The 19946-nt window shown below is 48.3% G+C and overlaps 1 protein-coding gene across 1 annotated transcript in view; it reads right to left on the bottom strand.

Moving 5' to 3' along the window:
* Positions 1 to 11477: 11477 nt before the first annotated feature.
* TTI1 (TELO2 interacting protein 1) overlaps positions 11478 to 19946 on the bottom strand; it is a 45778-nt gene continuing 37309 nt past the window's right edge. The window contains exon 8 of the mRNA XM_077778841.1: positions 11478 to 12200. Within this exon, the coding sequence (XP_077634967.1) occupies positions 12017 to 12200 (184 nt within the window). The 3' untranslated portion in view covers positions 11478 to 12016. The remainder of the gene's footprint in view (positions 12201 to 19946) is intronic.

Raw genomic sequence — 19946 nt, 5'->3', positions numbered from 1 at the left:
GAAGCACCAGTAGGGGAGCGGGGAAAGGAGACAGGGAAAGCAAGCACTGTCAGACAAGTGACCGTTGTGGGCAAGTGGGGCCCCATCCTGCTGGGAAGCTCTGGGACCCAATATAGAGGACACACCTCCAACTCATCCTGCCCAAAGGCTGGAGAATGGTGGTTTATACACCTCCACTCCCTCAGTCATTGGCCGAGGGCTGCTTCCAGGGTGTTAATTTGCCAGGACTTCCGGCCTACAAAGTATTAAGACAGAAAGGCTTCCTTAACTGTAAAGTCCTCAGGCAAAGAGATGCAAGTGTGAGGCAGCTGGAAGTTGGCTGGAGCACACTGAAGTGGGAAGACTAGAGGAATATGGGCTGGCTCTCAGCACTATCTGCTACAAGGAGGAAGACCAACATCCTTAACTTTGGCCTCATCACATACACACACACACACACACACACACACACACACACACGTTCCCTGCACATTTCTCACACAGCCTTCCTTTAGTCAGACTTATCCTGCTTCCTCCCACCACAGGACCTTGATATATACTGTTTTGGATGTCTGAGACACTCTATTATTCTTTCTTATCCCCTTTCATTCAGTTAAGTCCTACTTACTCCTTTTTTTTTAATTTTTAAAGTTTATTTATTTATTTTGAGAGAGGGTGAATGAGCACGAGCCGGGTAGGGGAAGAGAGGAGACACGAGAGAGAATCCCAAGCAGGCTCTGTGCTATCAGCTTGATATGGGGCTCAAACTCACTAAGATCATGGCCTGAGTCTAAATCAAGTTGGAGGCTTATCTGACTGAGCCACCCAAGCGCCTCTCTACTTACTCCTCAGATCTTTGCTCAAAAGACCTGTCCTCTAAGTAGCCTTCTCTGAGGGACACCCCACACCCACCCCAAGACAAGAACAAGTCCTCCTGTTGCATTGTGCCCCAGCTCCCTGTCCTAGAAGTGTGTCATTACACATTTGTGAGGTTAGTTAATACTGCCTTCCCCATCGGACTATAAGGAAGGACTCTTGCTTGTCTTGTTCTAAGTAACACACAGCAGATCCTCAAGAAATGTATGATGAATGAAAAAAATGAAACAAATGAATGAATTTCAGTCAGACTGATGAAGACTCCCAGTAGCCAGAGAGGGAATTTACCAGCTAAAGACCCCAGGAAGAGGAGGAGGCTAATTAGCAATTCATTAGGATCCATTTTCACTTCTGTAGTCAATGCTAATCACTTGTTTGTTTAAAACAGGAAGTTCTGTACTCATTAAATCCATTAGTAAATGAAAATGTTTCTCAGGGAAGTCTGGCCTCCCACACTGGAGTGTAAATTTAGGCGCTGCACCCCCTCTTTTGTATAGACCTCCCAGATGTCAGCAAAGCAGGTGCTCACAGCCTTTAATAGCCTAGGCTAGGACCCTATTCCTTTTTCACGGTGGGGGTCTATTTCTCCAGCTCTTTGAGCTCAGGTTTTGCCCCTGTACAATGGGCACAAGGTTCAATCTCATGGCTAGTAGTGAAGATTACAGACAGCTGTGTAGTCAGAATGTCAGCTTGTACCTTGGTATTATCCTCCCTGAAAGACTATGGGGGGACGGAGTCTATTTTGAGGAAGTAGCTACCCAGCAGCCCCAACTGGTTTGAACTCTTAGGGTCTTATTAACAAACAGGCTACTCTTTCCTTAGAGGGGGCTCACAGGCCCACCCTTGCTTTGCATTAGCTCATTTAATCCTCACAGCCAAACCAACCAGGTAGCCATTATTACCTGCATTTGCAGGTATGGAAACTGAGGCTTGGAGGGGAGCAGCTCTTGCCCAGGGCCTTTGCCCATGCTGATCCGTATCCTCAGTAAGCCATCTCTGACCCTCGAGAAAGAAATGGTTGTTCTGCCCAGTCTTGGGCTTCATCCGGTGGGTCTGCCATTCCTGGGTCTTACTCATCCTAATGTTCCCAGGGGCCTGGTAGCTCTGCAGAAAAGAAACAGTTATGTTTGTCTGAGCACCAGCTAGCTTCAGTGCTCAGTACTTGCCATGCATTAATAATCCTCAAAAAATTCTTTTGGGGTGAGCTACTATTATCATTTCCATCTTACAGACGAAAAAACTGACTTGTCAAAGATCACATGGCTGGTGTTGGGGGGAAGAATTTCCTTTGACCTTCAAGGTTCTTCTAGCTGGACCACGACTCAGACTGACAGGAGACAAATTAACAGGCAAAAATAAAATTTAATAAAGGACCTGAACGTGAGACAGGAAACTATCAACACCCTAGAGGAGAAAGCAGGAAACAACCTCCTTGACCTCCACCGCAGCAACTTCTTACTTGACACATCCCCAAAAGCAAGGGAATCAAGAGCAAAAATAAACAATTGGGACCTCATCAAGATTAAAAGCTTCTGCACAGAAAAGGAAACAACANGGGGAGATGGGCATGGAGGGGGGGGCACTTGTGGGGATGAGCACTGGGTGTTATATGGAAACCAATTTGACAATAAACTATTTGTAAAAAATAAATGAATGAATGAATGAATAAATAAATAAATAAAAATAAAATTTAATAGTGTACGTATGAGGAGTCCACATAGACACGGAAATTCTGAAGGCAGTGAAGCAACATGATGCTTATATGAGCTAAGGAGAGCAGTAGGGGTCTGAGGATACAAAGGAGAGAAAGACTGTTAGCAGGAAGATGAGACGTGATGTTTAGAAAACAAAGGTTGTCCTTTGTTACAGAAATAAGTTTCTTAGGTAAAAAGGAATCTTTGTGAATAACTCTCTTCCCAGTATAAGCAGGCAGAAGAGGAGAAGGTAAAAGGCTTTTCCTGAATCTGTGGGGATTTGATTGCTTTTAACTCAAAATGATGTTCATGCTAAAGTGGACCATTTTGGGGTAGCCTGCTTTGAACCCCACACTGTGTGTAAGTGGCAAAGGCAGTCTGCCTTCAGAGCCCGTGCACTTCACTGCTGGCAGGACTGTTATGCCCCCACCACAGTCTTCAGAAGTGGGGGACAAGGGGCTTGGGGGTGGCATGGCAAGGGTGAGCTCTGCCCTCTACCCAGCCAGACCCCTGCAGAAAAGCCCTGGTGAACAACTTCCAGGAGAATACTACCAATCCATTCCTGAGGCATCTTTTTGGTGCCCACTGGCGGTAGAGCCCAGGCCCACCTTTGGGGTGTTAACCTTAAAACTACCAGTTATTTTACTGGCAACAGATGGGTCTATTCGGGAATAAAAGAGAATTGCAATCTGGGACAAACAAGCTGTGGCAAAGCCATAGGCAAGCTGGGAACGAAGGAGAGGCACAGTTCTTTAAGGAGAAAAGGGACAAGCTGGAAAGGCTGTTCAGAACTGAAAATCCATTGGAGTAAACAGAGTTTGAAGTGTGGTGGCTTCTCAGTGGTGGAGCTGTTGCTGGGGAGATAAGGAAAGCATGAGTAGTATCCACGTGCAAGGTCAAGTCTGCATGACGGCAAAACTGTCTCTTCCTTCTGGGTCTGCAGTTGACAGAGTGGTAGGGCGTGAGAGCTCCCCCTGCTGAAACCTTCATTTTAGTGGTGTTCCCCATTACTAATTTTCGCAGAGGTATTGAACAGACCACCTCTCTCTTCATCCTTTTCTTCAGGCTCACTCTTTACTGTTCCTACCTCCCACTGACACGAGCAGCACCCTGAATGTGCTGTGTGAGCCTCTGTGCATGCTGTTTCCTCTACCCACAGGGGTCTTTCCCTTTGTGTCTGACAGGCAAATACTGCAAAGCTAGCCCGGATGGCCTCTCCTCCAGGAAGCCTCCTGATTTCCTTTCAGTTCAGCCTCTGTGCTGCCATTTCTACCTCTAAGGTATCATCATCTTCATAACGATGACCAGTTCCTACAGAGCACTGCTCAGGGGCCAGGCCTTGAGTCCAGCACTTTATCAGCCGATTTCTCACCATGCTCTCAGGGAGCTATATTTTTATGCCCACTTAATCAATGCTTAGAGTTATGAAGAGACTTGCCCAAGGCATCAGGGTGAGAATTCAATTCCAGACTGTCCATCTCCAGAGACCATGGCTCTGAAGTGCTGCTTCTGACCTCCTCCTAATACAGACTATACCTGCCTCCTCACGACATCATGTCTTGTCGAGCTCTCCTTTGAGGCTAGCCCCTAGGAGGCAGCATTTATGTCTTTTTTGTCTCTGGGCCTGGCACATACAAAGCCTCGAAAAATGGAATTGGTTTCCATCCTGCAGATTTTGGATCCTGTTGCATAAACTTGATATAATTGATCATGTGATGCTAGCAGTCTCAGGCTTGAATCCTATCTTTGTCCTTAACTTGGTGTTTTCGGGCCTGGCATTGGAGAGCTCAGTCATCCTAATGTCTAGAGGACAACGCAACCACAGCCCTGTCCAAGGTGCTGAAGATGCCGTCGGGAAGACAACCCCTCCACGCGGGAAAGGCTGCAGGCCCCGGACAGAGCTGTGGCACGGAGCATGAGCCCTAAATTCTGTCTGCGAAGTCACGAACAGCTCTGATGCTCGACCTGCTTCTTTTGGGGTTCTAAGTGGCTCAGATGAGCTAGGACATAGATGGGAAATGGTTTTCCTGTATTCCCACAGGAGCCACGGTGGGGCAGGGGGGCTGCCTGCAAAGCGCACAGCCATCCCCTGAAGAGATCCTCTCTAAGATCCCTTTGCATTTATGGATTAGTCAATACCCACCCCCCAACTCCAGCCCTGGTTCCACTTGAGAAATGCAAAGCACAGAAGAGGAAACCCAGATGACATTAGGCTCCTATCACCAAAATGTGAGTTCACCATAGAACTGTAGACTATGGTACAAATGTCTTACATTTTAATAATAAAAATTTTTTGTGAGTGAATAAGTTACACAGGTATATGGTTAAAAAATGTGAAGAGTATAAAGGGTATTATGTGAAAAGGAAAGACTTCTTTATCACTGATCCTGTTACCCGTCCTAGAGGCTGCCATTTGGGTGTTCTTTAAGAGAAATTCCACACATAAAGTGCCCCCATCCCCCACAAATAGTTTCATTGTTCTGCTTGCCGTTTTCTTTAATAATGCATCTTGGAGATACACACAGAGAACTAGCTCTTTCTTTTTAAAGCCCACATGGCAAACTATGTGTGGGTAAGGAACTTATTTAGCTGGCCGCTCTGGATGGACCTTTAGATTGTTTCCAACCTTTTATTAATGCAAACAATGCTTCAACGAACACTTTGTTCATCCTTTTTGCACACGGACAAGGAAAGTCCTAATAGCAGGATTGCTGAGTCAAAGGGTGTGTACATTTTAAATTCTGATAGCTATTGCTGTTGTATTCATTTTGTTACAGGGATGTACCCTAGTTTATTTTAACCAGCCCCTCCCTCCCTCCCTCCCCAAGCTCTTCTGCTTTTTTTTTTTAATGCTTTATTTATTTCTAGGAGAGAGAGAGAGAGAGACAGCGTGATCAGGGGAGGGTCAGAGAGAGAGGGAGATACAGACTCTGAAATAGGCTCCAGGCTCTGAGCTTGCAGTCAGCACAGAGCCCGACGCGGGGCTCGAACCCACAAACCACGAGATCATGACCTAAGCGAAAGTCGGACGCTTAACCTACTAAGCCACCCAGGCGCCCCTTCTGCTTTCTTTTCAACATTTGCTTTTACAAAATAGTTAACAGTTCACTTTTGATGCACTATTCTTCAGTATATATAGTTCACTATTTCTGTGTTGTGAGGGGGAGGTACAGGGGATGTTTTGGCCTCTTTTGGATAGACGTTTATGTCCTATGATTAGGTTATTTCCTATCTTTTGCACCCAGTCTCTTGAGATATTAACGTAAAGCATTAGGCATAATGCCTGGCACATACTGGACCTTCAGTATTTGCGAGTTCCTGTAAATCACAATGTTGCAGTGAATTGCCTATGCACGTACATCTTTGTGCACATGTGTGGGCATTAAATTCTTAGAAGCAGAATTGCCGGTCGAAAGGTGCACACATTCAAATTTGGTGATATTGCCAAATTGACCTCCAAAGAGCCTGTGCCACCGTACACACCCGTTTTCCCACATACTTGCCAACACTTTATTATCAAGTCACAGATGTTTTAGGGGGTGGCACAATGCTTGGAGGCTGATTGGTTCAAGCCCTTTCCGGAGCAGACAGGGACACTGAGGCCGGGGGGAAGGGGAGGGAGTGCCCAAGGTTACCTGTGAGCTGCAGCGCAGTTCAATTAGAATCTCTGGCCTCTCCTAGGGAATGGGGCAGTGTCCTGGGTGGAACATGCGAGAGCCCTGGATGGGCTCCGTGAGGTGAGAGAGGACACGAAGATGGGGCAAAGGGGAGGTGGGTGCACCAAGGTCTGCGTCTACTCCCTTACCTCTGCCTTAGGGAATGCAACATTTTTATTTCATGAAGAAACTTCTGACTCTTCTCCACTACTTCTCTCCACCTCTCCCCCCACCAACATCTTCTCCCTTGGAAACGGCCTCGGAGATTCTGAAAGGTGCTTTCCTTACTTCTGAGCCCGCCTGTGTGGGAGGAAGCTGAGGACGTGAGGGTACTGATTGAGAGAGCAGGTTGAGACCCAGGAGCTGTTGTGCAAAAAGAATGGCAAATTATATAAGGAGGGAAAGCAGGAGGGTGGGGGCTGGAGGCAGCCATTCATCAGTGCTTTTTAACCCTTTCCTGTCGCAAACGCAGGCAGCCCCGGACGCAGGGAGGATGGCTGCAGTGAGAGACATTTTCATAAATGGTTTGTGCTGAAGGCTTTGAAGGGAGGACAGCACCACTCCCTCCTCGCCCTTTGCAGACAGGCTTTGTACTCTGGGTAAAACTGTCGGAAAAGGTAGAACAGCTCCTAATCTAGGAGATGATTCCTGGGGGAAATCAGGCTGCTTTTCAAGCGTAATTTGAAAAGCCGCTGCCTCCAAACTTCAGTGGTGGCGGGGGGTGGGGGGCACAGAGAGGAGAATGCCATTTATAAAGCAATCAACGCTTCGACAGAGTCAGCCATCACTCAGAATTATTTTCTGAAATTTGGCCTCTATTCCGTACTCTGGAGGAAAGGCAGCATGGGCACTTTGCTTCCAATCAAGCCCGACACAGAGGCTGGGGTAAGTCACACAAAGGGAGAGGGGCCCCCGCACTGTTCATCACGGCTGGAGCTGCGGAAAATCATTTCTAGGGCTTCTCAACTCTCTGGCACGAGCTGGAGGAAGTCTCATCAGAGGCTCCATTCATCTCACTTTTTACTTTTAAACTTTAAAGCACATATTTATGTGCCTCAAGTTGCCCATGAACCACGGCACGTCAAACAGTTTGGGGTTGATGGAAGAGGTGCATTTTCTCGTCCTGGGACTTTCAGAAACACAATTTCATCGCCAGTCTCTCTGGCTTCCCTTCCAATTGCTCCTGGATGCTGCCACGAGATGAATATTCCTAAAATGCTGCTTTCCATACATTACTCACCTGTTCAAGAACCTTCCAAGGCCACTTCTCGATCTCTTACGGCTGGAATCCTTAGGTTGGCATTCAAGGCCCTTCATGAATGTGGCCTTAGCAACCACAACCTGCTAACAAGTACCCTCCCAGACTGCCAGACATGGGGTGGGGGCGGCCACTCCTGCTCACTGCCCACGCTGCATCTCCTCCTGGTAACCAAATGCGGTGTTTCCCTTTAGCGGGAACCACTCCACCCCAGCTCTGCCTCCATACGGTATGGGTGAGCTGACCTAAACGTCTGCCTCCAGGCGTGCCATGAGAATGCTATAGAGCAGGAGGCAGCGAAATAAGATCCACCGGCAAAATAATGGCTCACGGCTTATTTTGTAAGGATTTTACAGGTTTAAAAGGTTGTAAAAAAAAAAAAAATCAAAGATGCCACAGAGATCCTATGGCCTGCAAAGCCTAAAATATTCACCATCTGGCTCTGTGCAGAGGAAGTTTGCCAAAACCTGCTTGGATGCACAATGCTTGGTTTGGGGTGGGGCAAAGGACTGGCTGAGCCGAGAGGAGCTAAGCCTAGGACTTGAACTTGGAACTGCCAGAAGGAGGTGCACATGCTTCTAGGCTTATTAAAACTTAGAGAACATAAGCCTGGAACTAGTGGCCATCCTGGACGCTTGATAGAGAGAGGCTGCTGGAGAAGGAGGGGGGGGGGGGGGAAGACAGAATCAAAATACGAGGCCTGGCTTTGGGATCTGGGACCAGGGAGGCCTGTTGGTTACGTGAGCCAAGACGTTTCTTTCTGCTCAAGCCAGTTTGAGTTGGGTCTTCCTGTTGGCGGCAGTGGAGGGAGCTATGGTGAGTGCAGATATTGGCAGGTGTGCCCGCCTGCCTTCCGGCATGTCATTTTCCATGCCTGGAATGCCCTTTATCCTCTCTTCCTGCGCAAAGTCTGCTTGCCCTACCAGGATCTTACCCTCCTCTGTTGGGGTTTTCCTTTGTTCCTGGGTGGTTTATCCTGGGACTTAGCCATCTGCTTCCTCAGCTATAACTGTCCAGGGGGGTCTGTGTTGCCATCCTAACAAAGCTGTGGGCAAAGGGGTCGCGTGGAGGGAAGGGTAAGGATGCAGTGTTGACGCCCCAGGCACTATGCTAACCATCTGTAAACGTGATAGCACTTACTCTTCCAGCAGAAGCAGAAGCAGCAAACCTCATTTTAGAGGTGGGAGAATAAAGGGAAGGGACTCACCCAAGGTCACACAGACACTAAGAGGTAGAGTCTGAAACCAACCCCAGTGCTCAGGAGCTCCAGATCACCCATGCTCTTTCTCCAACACAAGCTTCCTGAGGACCACACTCAACCCATCTGCAGGGTCCCCGGATGCACGTCTGTGCTTTCCTGAATCTCCCAGGAGGCATCCACTGCCACTGATCTGATCTCAATGCCTCAGAGCTCAATGTCTCCACCTGACACTCGAGGCCTTTCAGCACTTGCCCTTAACTCCAGCCAAACCAACCCTCGGAAGCCCTGAATGAGAGAAAAACCCTCACCCCACCAGCCAGGTTTAACGGAGGGCAATGATCACTTTGAGGAGCCCACGTAAGCGAGGATTGGAATGAGTCAGCCAGACGGGTTCCAATTAAAGTTGCCCGGGTATAATAATAACCGGAGAGGCACTCTAATAAGGTTTTGTTTGGTCTTTTTTTTAATCAAGTACAACAATCTGCCTGCAGGAATCTGAAAGCAACTCAGGATGCCTTTACTCTTTGAGGGGGAGGTGGGTTTTTGGAACACCATGGCGAGGCCTCCCACGCGAATTATCTCCTGGACAGCCTCCCGAGAGTCCACGTTTTACCACGGCACAGGATGTGTGTGCATGTTCCCCCCACCCCTCTTGGCACACCACCACGGGCTGCCGTGCCCAGGCGCCCTGGGAAGCGGGCCACTTTAATCGCACTGGAAGCCAGGAAATACACGACAAGTCACACCACCTCTCTGACCTGTTTTCTCCTTTGTCGGGACCTAGAGATTGAATTAGCCTATCACTTAGTGTCCCCAGTGGAATTAGGAACAATGCTGTGAATCTTTTTACAGTATTCTCAATTAGAGGGCATTTTCTCCCTTTCCCAAAGGAAATCATCTCAGATTTTTAAACTGGAAGAGAATTAAATGATTATCTCTCTCTTTCAGGGGTTATGAACTTGGGATCCCTGTGGGGTCAGAGGTGAAGTTTCTAGAATTGTATCTAGAATTTGTGAGGTCAGCAAAACAGACCCCGCAGGTGATGAGATGGTGCCTGACTGGGCTTGGAGGACGGAGTGATGGGGAAGAGGGGGTTCTGTCATCAGGCTCCCCCCCGAGGGACCCAGAATCTGGCAAATTAAACTCTCTCTCTGACCCATTCTCTCCACTTTGCAGGCGGGATTGCTGAAGCTCAAAGAGAGGGAGGGCCCCTGATGACCCAGAGACCAGAAGCCAGGCTGCTGCCACCTAGACCCAAGCTGGACATCCTTTGTCCTTGCAGAGGAGGCCCTAAAAGGAAATGAGGGGGCCTCTCTAGAGCTGGCTGGGAGCCCTTGCTCCAATATGTCTCCATGCCAACTGCCTTCTGGGTTTTATAGAGCTTGGGGATTATCTGCATCCCTGGAGGAGTTATCTAGATGGTGTCTCACCAGGCATCTGGTGAGGAAGCATTCATCATTCGTAGGATCCTCCAGCACATTTGTGTGTGCGTGTGTGTGTCTGTCTGTGGCTGTGTACCTAAATTTACATAATCTGTGTTTTAAATCCCTCAGCTAAAAAAAAATCAAGTATTTATCCTGCCTTTTCTACATGAACTCCCTCAAGGTTACTGCATGGTGGATGAAGGGAAGGTTCCCTTTACACAAGTACTCTAGTTAAAAGCAAGCCGGCGTGGTGGGACCGAACAGCACTACTGTGCATTCCCGCATGAGTGAGAGGATCGGGCGAGGACCACTAATGACTGCCAGTCTCGTAAGAGATCAGATACGACACACCTCCCGATGGAAGTAAATAACCCCACTTATGGAGGAGTGTTGCCAAAAACAAAAACAAAAACAATCACACTGGATCGCGCCTCCTGTTCTGCCTTCCCATTTACAGGAAATACAGGTGACAGGAGAAGCCTGTGGAATGACCCCCACGGGGATGTAATCAGTAAATCCAGACTGTGGGAAATGCTGTAGGATAAATGACCTTGTTTCCTCAACAGAAACTTACTGGGAGAAGAAGAGAGAGGTGGAGAGGGAATCTATAAACTAAAAGGGATTTATGAAGGGACATACAGATAACAGTAATGTATACACCTTATTTGGATCCTGATTCAACGCGCTGGGGAAATGTAAACACTGAACTGCATACAACATGAAAAGGGCCACGGCTGATTTGTTTAGGTGTGATGAGGATACTGGGGTTGTGTACTTAAAAAAAAAAAAAAAAAGGTTGGGGGCACCCAACTGGCTCAGATGGTTAGGCATCCAACTCTTGACTTCAGCTCAGGTCATGATCTCAGCGTTGGTGAGTTCAAGCCCCTCGTCAGGCTCTGTCTGCACTGATAGCGAGGACCCTGCTCGGGATCCTTTCTCTCTTTCCCTCTCACTGCCCATCCCCCATGTGCACTCTGTCTCTCTCTCTCAAAAATAACTTAAAAAAAAAATGATTTGGATAAGACACCTGGGATGTGCTTCAAAATACTCCAGGGACTGGGCAGGCTGTGGAGGTAAACAGGACAGGGTAGCAATGAAAGAAGGCTGGCCATGTGCAGAGTACATGGGGCTTGCTGTATACTATAATAAATAGTAAAAAACAATCAATCTTTTATTGAGCAGGTGTCCAAAAAACTGTCAAGAGTGTTTGTCTTTGGAGAGGGAAACCGGAGGTCTGGGGAACAAGGAGGGGACACTGACTTCCCACTGTTTCTGTTTTGTGCTGCTTGGATTTTATACCACGGCTCTTGTTATCCATTCAAGAACATAAACTTGTTTCTTAGAAATCGCCCAATTTAAATAACAAACTTTAAAGTGAGCTCTTGATCATACTTTTCATCTGAGAAGTGCCTTTATTTCATTTCCTTCCAAATAACAGGTTAGGTACAAGGAGTTGGCTCCAGCTCATTGTTGGAGAGGGCGCGCACGTATCTGTGATGCAGGGCTGTGCTCTGAAGACTTGGATGTGTGGCACTTCCACATGGTCGGCAGGAGCCCAGGGGACACACCGGTGCATGCCAGAAGCCCCCCTCCACGTGTCCTGAGGCTCTCCGATGTGGGGGGATGTGGTGGGGATGGCCTAGGAGGCAGCTGGGGCCTCGGGGATGGTACTCGAAGGAGTTAAGCCCTTAGAGCTGCCAGACAATGTCATTTGAAAACACCAGGTATGAAATATAAATAAATAACAGTCAGCTACTTTCCTTCAATCCAATTTCTAAGCAGTTGTGTGATCGATCAATTTATAAATCGATCGGCTGTCTAATCCACCTTTGTAGTCTTCTCTGCTGCTGCGCCGCCGCCTCTGGCCAGGGTGGGGTCAGGGCCATGTGTGGGGCCTGGGGAGGCTGCCGTATCCAGGTGTGTGGGGGTCACTGAAGCTTCTGGAGCAGGCGGAGCACATTGGCCGCATAGGGGTTGCCCTGTCCTGCAGTCCCCTGCAGCTGCACGGGGTGGAGCCTGGGGTGGGGAGGTGTGAACGGCTCTGGGCAGTAAAGTTCGTTCAGGAGAAACCAGGTGGAGTCCGGGTCCACCTTCATCAAGTGGAGGAAAACACTGTGGANTGGCGTTCTACCAGAGAGGCTGCTTCTTGGGCTATGCGACACGAAACTGATGACGATATCAAATCCCTTCGAAGAACATGGCAAAACCACTCCAGTTCGTAAGACAGGGCCATGAGGATGGTCCCTGAGTGTATAGTTTCATATCCATTGATACAGAGAAGAAAAGTAATTAGTCTGAGCAGAACAATATTGACATCAAACAAGCTCCTGGCAAAGAATCCACTTAAGTTCTGGGATGTCAAGCAGACGTTTTCAAAGAAATGGACAGGGCCCACCCCTCAAGCCAAGCTCACAGGGCCCACCCCCACTCCTGCGTCGCCAGATGCTCATCGTAGGCCCCCAGCCTGCTGCCGAACTGGGTGGCTGACCTCTTCTGGCCACCAAGAGCCAAGGATTCTTGGTGTTCTGGACATACTCATAAAGGGATCTGATCTAGTGCTTTTCCTGAGGCAGGAACTGACTGAGCTCGGCCCTGTGACCTTTGGCAGAGGCAGAGCACTAGTGCCCTACACATGACAGGGACAGAGCTGAGGGGCCCAGGGCCACCTAACACCATATGCCAACCAAGGGTGAGGCTCTTCAACTTAGGCTGAACTTCGGGGTCACAACCCTTGCCTCGTATCTCCTCATATCCCATTTCTGAATGATCAACCACGTGCCCAGGGCCACTGCACGGGCCAGTCCAAGTATAAATTTCACCCACCTGGCTGACGCGGTGCTTCTGAGTCTGGCTTTTCCATCTCGGGAAGGAGGAGGTCCTCCTGAGCTGGGCAGCTCCCTGTTTGCCACCCGCTCCCAATCTCAGTTCACACACCACGTGCTCAGAGAGGCTGACCTTCCAGGACCATTTTGTTTAGGTGGTTGTGCCCTACTTTTCTCTTTCAGGATACCCTTCCCAGCACTTACTATCCACTGACCATCTCCCTTCCTCACAGTACAGCCCCCTGAGGGCAGTGGCCATGTCTGCTGCGTTCCCTGCTATACCCTGGGCACCTGGGACCGCAAATACTCTCAACAAATACTTCAGCCAACAGGTTCTTATATTTAGTAAGTGGTTTATTACACTGTACACTAATACTTAAGAGGACATATCTCTCTGGAAAATTACATTCTGTAAAAGGATCTGAAGGAGGGGTCAGCTGCTCACCTCCAAGGAAGCACTAGGGAACATTACCAATAGGATTCACGTTGCAGACGGCACTGCTATGTGGTCGTGGGAGATTTTTCAACTTGTCTTGCCCTCAGTCTCTAAATGCCTTGCTTCCATAACTTGGGGAGGTACTTCATTCAGGATTTTGCTGAGGTTTAAATGAGAAAACACAGGGGCGCCTGGGTGGCTCAGTCAGTTAAGCATCTGACTTCAGCTCAGGTCATGATCTCATGGTTCGTGGGTTCGAGCCCCGCATCGGGCTCTGTGCTGACAGCCCAGAGCCTGGAGCCTGCTTCAGATTCTGTGTGTGTCTCTCTCTCTCTGACCCTCCCCTGCTCACGCTCTCTCTCTCAGAAATAAATTTAAGGGGCGCCTGGGTGGCTCAGTCAGTTAAGCGTCCGACTTCGGCTCAGGTCATGATCTCATGGTTCATGGGTTCGAGCCCCGCATCAGGCTCTGTGCTGACAGCTCAGAGCCTGGAGCCTGTTTCAGATTCTGTGTCTCCCTCTCTCTCTGTTCCTTCCCCACTTGCACTGTCTCTCAAAAATAAATAAACTATAAAAAAAATAAAGAAATTTAAAAATTAAAAAAAAATTAAATGAGAAAACATAGATCCAGCCCTACACAGCGTCTAGCCCATGCGATCCCTATCTACCAAGTCATAGGGTAGACAGTATGTATTTGATGGATCACATTTTATTCTTGATGACCATTCCTAGGAGCCTTTCCCATACTGCTGGGCATCAAATAGGAACTTAAATGCTTGCCAAATAGAGCTAAATTCTGTTTTTAATTTTGTTAATCTGAAAAACCTGTGCCCTCAGGGGATCTGGGTTTTACTCTGGGGAAGCCAGTTTTGCTTCCTTCCTCGGGTTTAAAAGACATGTGCTAAGGAGGCAAGGTAGGCAGATGGGAGGGGGCCCTTTGAACATTTTTTTTGGTCTGGTTTGTGCCTAAACAATTTAAGTTTTCTTTACTTAGGATAATCTTGTGCTTACAATATCAGCAGTGGTTGCTGGAGAAGTGATTAGAATATTCTAATTCATTGTTTCCACTTCACCGCAGAAAGGAGATGGGGCCTGCGTGGGAGACAATTTTTGTTTAAAAACAAAAATATCTTTGATAATTAGAGTGGCACGGGAAATTATGGGAAAAAAAAAACCACACCAAAAATGGGAAGCTGATTTCTATTTACATGTGACACAGTTGACGATTTTCCCTGGTGCCAAAGACTGTCAGAAAGCAAAAGGTTTCCTATGATTTTTTTCCCCTTCCAGGACTAGAACAATCTCTCAAGCTACAGCACAGCACACTAAGGGGTATTTTGATCTGGGCAACGCCCAGCAAAGTGGTGCCCTGGCCTGGCTCTGACGTATGTGGCACAAAGGCGTTGTGATGTTCATTCTGAGTCCTTTTCAACATGCTAAATGGAGATGTTGTATTCTCTGGCAGGAGAGGACAAAGAAAGAAGCACTCTCTTTGCCCTTGTGAAGACCCCCCCTTTTTTTTTTTTAAGTTTATTATTTATTTTGAGAGAGAGAAAGAGGCCGAGCAGGGGAGGGACAGAAAGAGATGGGGACAGAGGATCCAAAGTGGGTTCTGCATTGATGGCAGAGAACCTGACGTGGGGCTCCAACTCACGAACCACGAGATCGTGACCTGAGCCAAAGTCAGATGCTTAACCTGACCCTGTGAGAACTCGTAAATAAAATGCTAATAGGGAGGCAAAGGAAACGTGTGTACGAAGTTCACTTTCTTTTACTAAGTAAAAGCCAACTTCTTGGAAGAATTATTTTGGGTCTCTTTTCTTAGCTCTTAAATGGGTAGACTCCCCCGAATGGCAGGCAGCAATACAAGTCCCCTCTCCTGCCTCTGTGGCTTGGAGCAAGTTATTTTGCCTCCGTGAACCTGTTTCCTCTTTCTCCAAAGGAAGATGATCACAGCCCCCACTCCCCATCACAGGTCAGTTGCGAGGCTCTAAGGAGATGAGGGGCAGGAAAACACTTTGAAGTATATAATGAAAACACTGTTCCTTCCAGAGAGTATGTGTGTGTCTAAGGAATAATTATCACTACCAACCTTGCAGCACCGCCACACCACGGAAACTTCTCAGACACTCTGAAAAGGGCAAAACATTTGTCTTTTGTTTCACTCGTAATTTCCTTCCTACTGACTTGGTGGGGGTCCCAGTTCTCAGCCGACAGTGTTCTAATTTTGCCCGTTATTTTCAGGAAGAAGCGAATGCAATATTCTTTGCTCTCCGCGCCTGGGGTGGGGAGCGAGAGCCACGCTGTGCAGCCAGGTGCTAGCAGGTGTAGCCGTGCGCTTGCTCGGCCAAAGACATGCAGCCTGCTGAACTCTAAACGCTGACACGTTCTTAACCTGAACTTTGCTCACGTTAAGGCCCTGGGAGGCGAGCGGAGATCCAGCAGCTCTTGTCTGGGAGCTCAGTGGCCCAGCTTCGCTCCAAACTCTGGACCCACTTTGTCCTGGGGCCGGTTCTTGCCTGTCCTGAGCTGGGGAGAGGGGCTCCCAGGAAGTGAAGAGCCAAAAGCTGAAGACCTTAAAGGTCCTTTTGCACAATCCAAAGCCAGAAGACAAAGACAGGACCTCTGCTTTGAAGCGACTGGGGTAAGTGCTGCTTTGAAGCGACTGGGGTAAGTGCCTGGAAAATGTTCCCAATACATCGTGAGATGTGGCAGAGATGGCTGCTGAACATGCCAAATGGCCAGCTCCGTGTTTTTTCAAACCCAGAGAGAAACACTTAAAAAAATATATGTACACCGTTTAAGTCCTGAACAAAAATTTCCTTCTCCTTCCCCTAGGCCCAAATCAGTGGCTCCAGGGAGCACAGTTATCAAGAGATTATCTGGTCCCCAGAGTTTCGGGAGGCACTCAGCTGTGCCTCATGCCTCCGAGTGTCCTGAGGCGAGTGATTATCTCTCAATAACCTGTAGGGCCGTGTAGCTTAAATGATAACTTGACTTTAAAAAATTTAGAACTTGCCGTTAGGCAGTTTCTAAGCAACCTCTGTTTCCATGGCAAAGAAGCCTGGTGTTTATACTGATTTTTCACTTAAAATGCAGTTTTATTGAATTTCGCTTCATGCAGGCAGCCATTTCCCCGCACTCCAGCCCTATCTACAATTGACGGGCATCAGCAAGTACCTAATAAACTCCAGACACCAAACCAACAGAAGCGGCTCATTCCTTTATGATCAATAGCGGACAGCTCCAAGTGACAAAGCAGGGGGAGAGGCGGCCTGGGGACATAGGAAATGTGCTATCAGAATCTGGGCAGCGGGGGCTGGGGCCCATCTCCTTGTGGTTTACCAGACGTCTCCCGGCACCTGCTCCAGCACAGGCATTGGACTGGGTGCCTGGGATACAAAGATGGATGGGCAAAGGCTCTGGCCTCGGGACTCCCCATGTGGCAGGGAGAACGGACTAAGCACAGAGGCCTATGGTGTACTGTGGAGAGGGCTACACTAGGCGCCCCGCGTGGGGTGGAGCAGGGGAAGGGCTCGAGGAGGGCACGGGCAAGCTGCTTCTCTGTCAACATCGGTTCTATGGCTCCTGCCAGCCCCAGCGCCCCATGGTGGTCCTCGAGCACAGACAACGGGTCATGGCCTCTTACTGCCACCAAACGTGGCAACCCCCCAAAGAAAGCCCTCTGCTGCAGACACACACTTTACAGGGCATACGCTCAGTCTGGACAACATCTGCTCTAAAGAAGCTCTAGAAAGCCGCCAGCCAATCGAGGTCCGGCAGAGCTAAATAAACCGTAACTGAACTGCGGAGCTCCCAGCCCTCCTGGGCGACAGGCTATTCTTTCTCTGTCAATTACTTGCTTGAGGGATCTGCTGCTCCTTGTCTCTTTCTGGATTTATAAAATGCTCTCATGAGCTGTCTGCATAAGTGCCAGTGGTAAAGAACTTGTGGCTTTGTGATCTGTTTATTTATTTATTTTGGGCTTCTGAAGAAGCTATTCAGGGATATCTCCTTAGGAACAGGATACAGGCTGTCTTTACACGGCCAGGACTAAACGCAATCAGAAAATAAACTCGCTCGCGGAGAGCTGGCACACCCACGAAGTCATCCTAGCTTCCCGGCCACTCCCTGGCTGCCAGAAGCCCCGCCCGCACCTTTTCTTCTCGGGCCACCTCTTCTCCCAGGACGCAGTACATGCTGATGCTACAAATGAGGCTGCGTGTTTCCTTTTAAACAAATGGACGCTCAGGGTGTTGACGTGTCCTAGCCAACAAGCAGTGGGGTGATGTTTCCATCTCGGTAATTTACTCTAATGGGTCTCGGTTCATTGGTTAACCAGTATTTCAAGCCTGTCCTTTCTTGCTATTCAATTTAGCTATCTTCTCCTGCGAGGAGGTCGTTTTTTTGTTTCTAAATGTTGGAAATGGAGGATTATGACTTGGAGCAACGATTTACTCTCCAAATAAATACTACCAATTACCTCTGCAGCTATATGTACTCGTTAGACTTAACTATATTTACCTGTTCAGAAGCATTCATCTATCGATCTAACTCCATCTCGCATACTCACACAGAGACCGATAATCAAAATATTTAAATGCAACGGAGACGGGGTTTAAAACCATAAACACCAGTAGAAGCTTACAATGCTAATCGTACCCCCAAAGTACCACAAGACAAAGTATCGTAAATGCAGTGGAATGACTCCATGGCTTTGTGCATATTTAAAAAGATATGGCACTGAGAGGACCAATCTGTTACAGACAATTCAAAACTAAGGCAGAACCTAGAAGGGCTTAAATCCCACTGGGGCAGGATTTAAAAGCAGCCCCTTCCATCTGGCCACCTCTCTTGCCTCCAGGCTCCCTGTAGGCCTGGGCCCCCCCGTCCCCCCCCAGCTATGGCGCTGCTGCTGGGTGTGCAGATTTCCAAGCGGCCCTGTGCCAGAGCACCGAGGGGTCTGACTCAGGCCACATGTGGTGTTCCCTGCTCCTCAGCACCCCACACCCCCCCCCGAACATGCAAACCTGAAGGATAAAGACATTTTTGTAGCAGACTACCTATTTTGTTCCCCTCCCCACAGCCACCCCCCCCCGACTATTTTCCTGGAACCTACACTTTGGCGCTAAGCCAGCAGCCTCTGCTGATGGATGCAGGGAAGAAACAGCTCTAGGAAGTGTACTTGTGTACTCACTGCAAGGGCGTTAGAGATATTAGTCACAACAGTACTCAGTGTTCTTCTAAGATGACCCATGGAGAAATTTTCTTAGGGTCCAGGACTAAGGAAAGCTGTGCTTCTTTCTACAAAGCCCTCTTTTCTTATTTCAGGGATGCCTGGAAGTCACACAACATAGGCACTTCCCTCTTGCTCGGTCTGTTGGAAGAGAAGCACATTTCAGGCTCATCCCCAGCTGGGGCGCAGAGCTCCAGGTGTGCGCTTTCTATGTGACCCTCAGCCCTGGCGTCACCTTGTGCTTTTCCTTTTATTATTATTATTATTGTTGTTGTTGTTGTTGCATACACTCAATTGGTAAAACACCCTTGGTCTTTTTCGGAATCAGGAAGAAGTTTAAATAAGGCTAATAACCACTACTTATTTTCTCCCATGTGCTGATATTCTGTGCTCAAGAATATAATATGCACGAGTTTACTGAATCCTGGCGATAACGTGCCTGGGTGGAAGGTAACAGACACCCCCGCCCTAGTCTCGTAGGTGAGGGAGGAGAGACCTAGAGAAGTGACGTGACTCACCCAAGGCGACGCTGCTACATAGCAGCAGCACGAGGCTCACTCTAACTCAGCATTCACCTCTGCAATCTTTCAACTTTCGACACGGCACACTTGGCTTGTTAATAAAAAATTTTTTGTGAATAAACACACATATAGTAAGATAACCAAGACCATTTTCCTGGCTACTTTACTCAGTACTGAGATCGTGACATTCACACGAGCCTCTCCGGTGCTCAGGACAGACTACGGGCCCTGTGAAGTGATGAAATAGCTTCCCTCTGGTTTGCTAGGGAAGCTGGTATGTGAGATCTACTCTGCAGATGATCCCGGTTCCCAACCCAGGGCGGCTGGTGTGCACACGCGCAGGCACGCCCCACACCTGCCTTTCCCACCGGGTGGCAAGATGGTTGACCCCGGTAAATCATCAATCACGTAACAACGCCAAGGAAGCAGGGAAAGGACTGGCAGCATTTCATTGAAGTAGCATGGAGGTCCCCGCCTTCAGATCTGAAACCCAGCAATCCACTTTGTTTATAATCTGCGTGGCAGATGTCTCTTATCTTTGACACCAGGAGATCAGGCCTATATATGCACAGTGAACCGCTTCAGATCTGAGTGTATTTTTAGAACAATGAGCCTGGAAAAGAAAAGCAGCAATGCCCGTCAAAAGATGGATATTAGGAAAGCTAACTGCTTGGGTCTGGATTTGTTAACTATTAATCAAGTGTCAAAAGGAAGAATATTGGGGATGCCCTCATTTCCATGCTGGGTGCCATCCAAGGGGGAAACAGCTCTGCAGCCCAAGCTCAAATGAACTGCCCACAACACTTAAGGGGATGTGCTAATTTCAAGCTCAGCTGAACTAACG

The sequence above is a fragment of the Crocuta crocuta genome, unplaced genomic scaffold (assembly GCF_008692635.1).
Source record: "Crocuta crocuta isolate KB4526 unplaced genomic scaffold, BGI_CrCroc_1.0 scaffold248, whole genome shotgun sequence".
Taxonomy (NCBI): domain Eukaryota; kingdom Metazoa; phylum Chordata; class Mammalia; order Carnivora; family Hyaenidae; genus Crocuta; species Crocuta crocuta.
The sequence above is the reverse complement of the archived record's forward strand: the minus strand, read 5'-3'. Positions and strand labels throughout refer to the sequence as shown.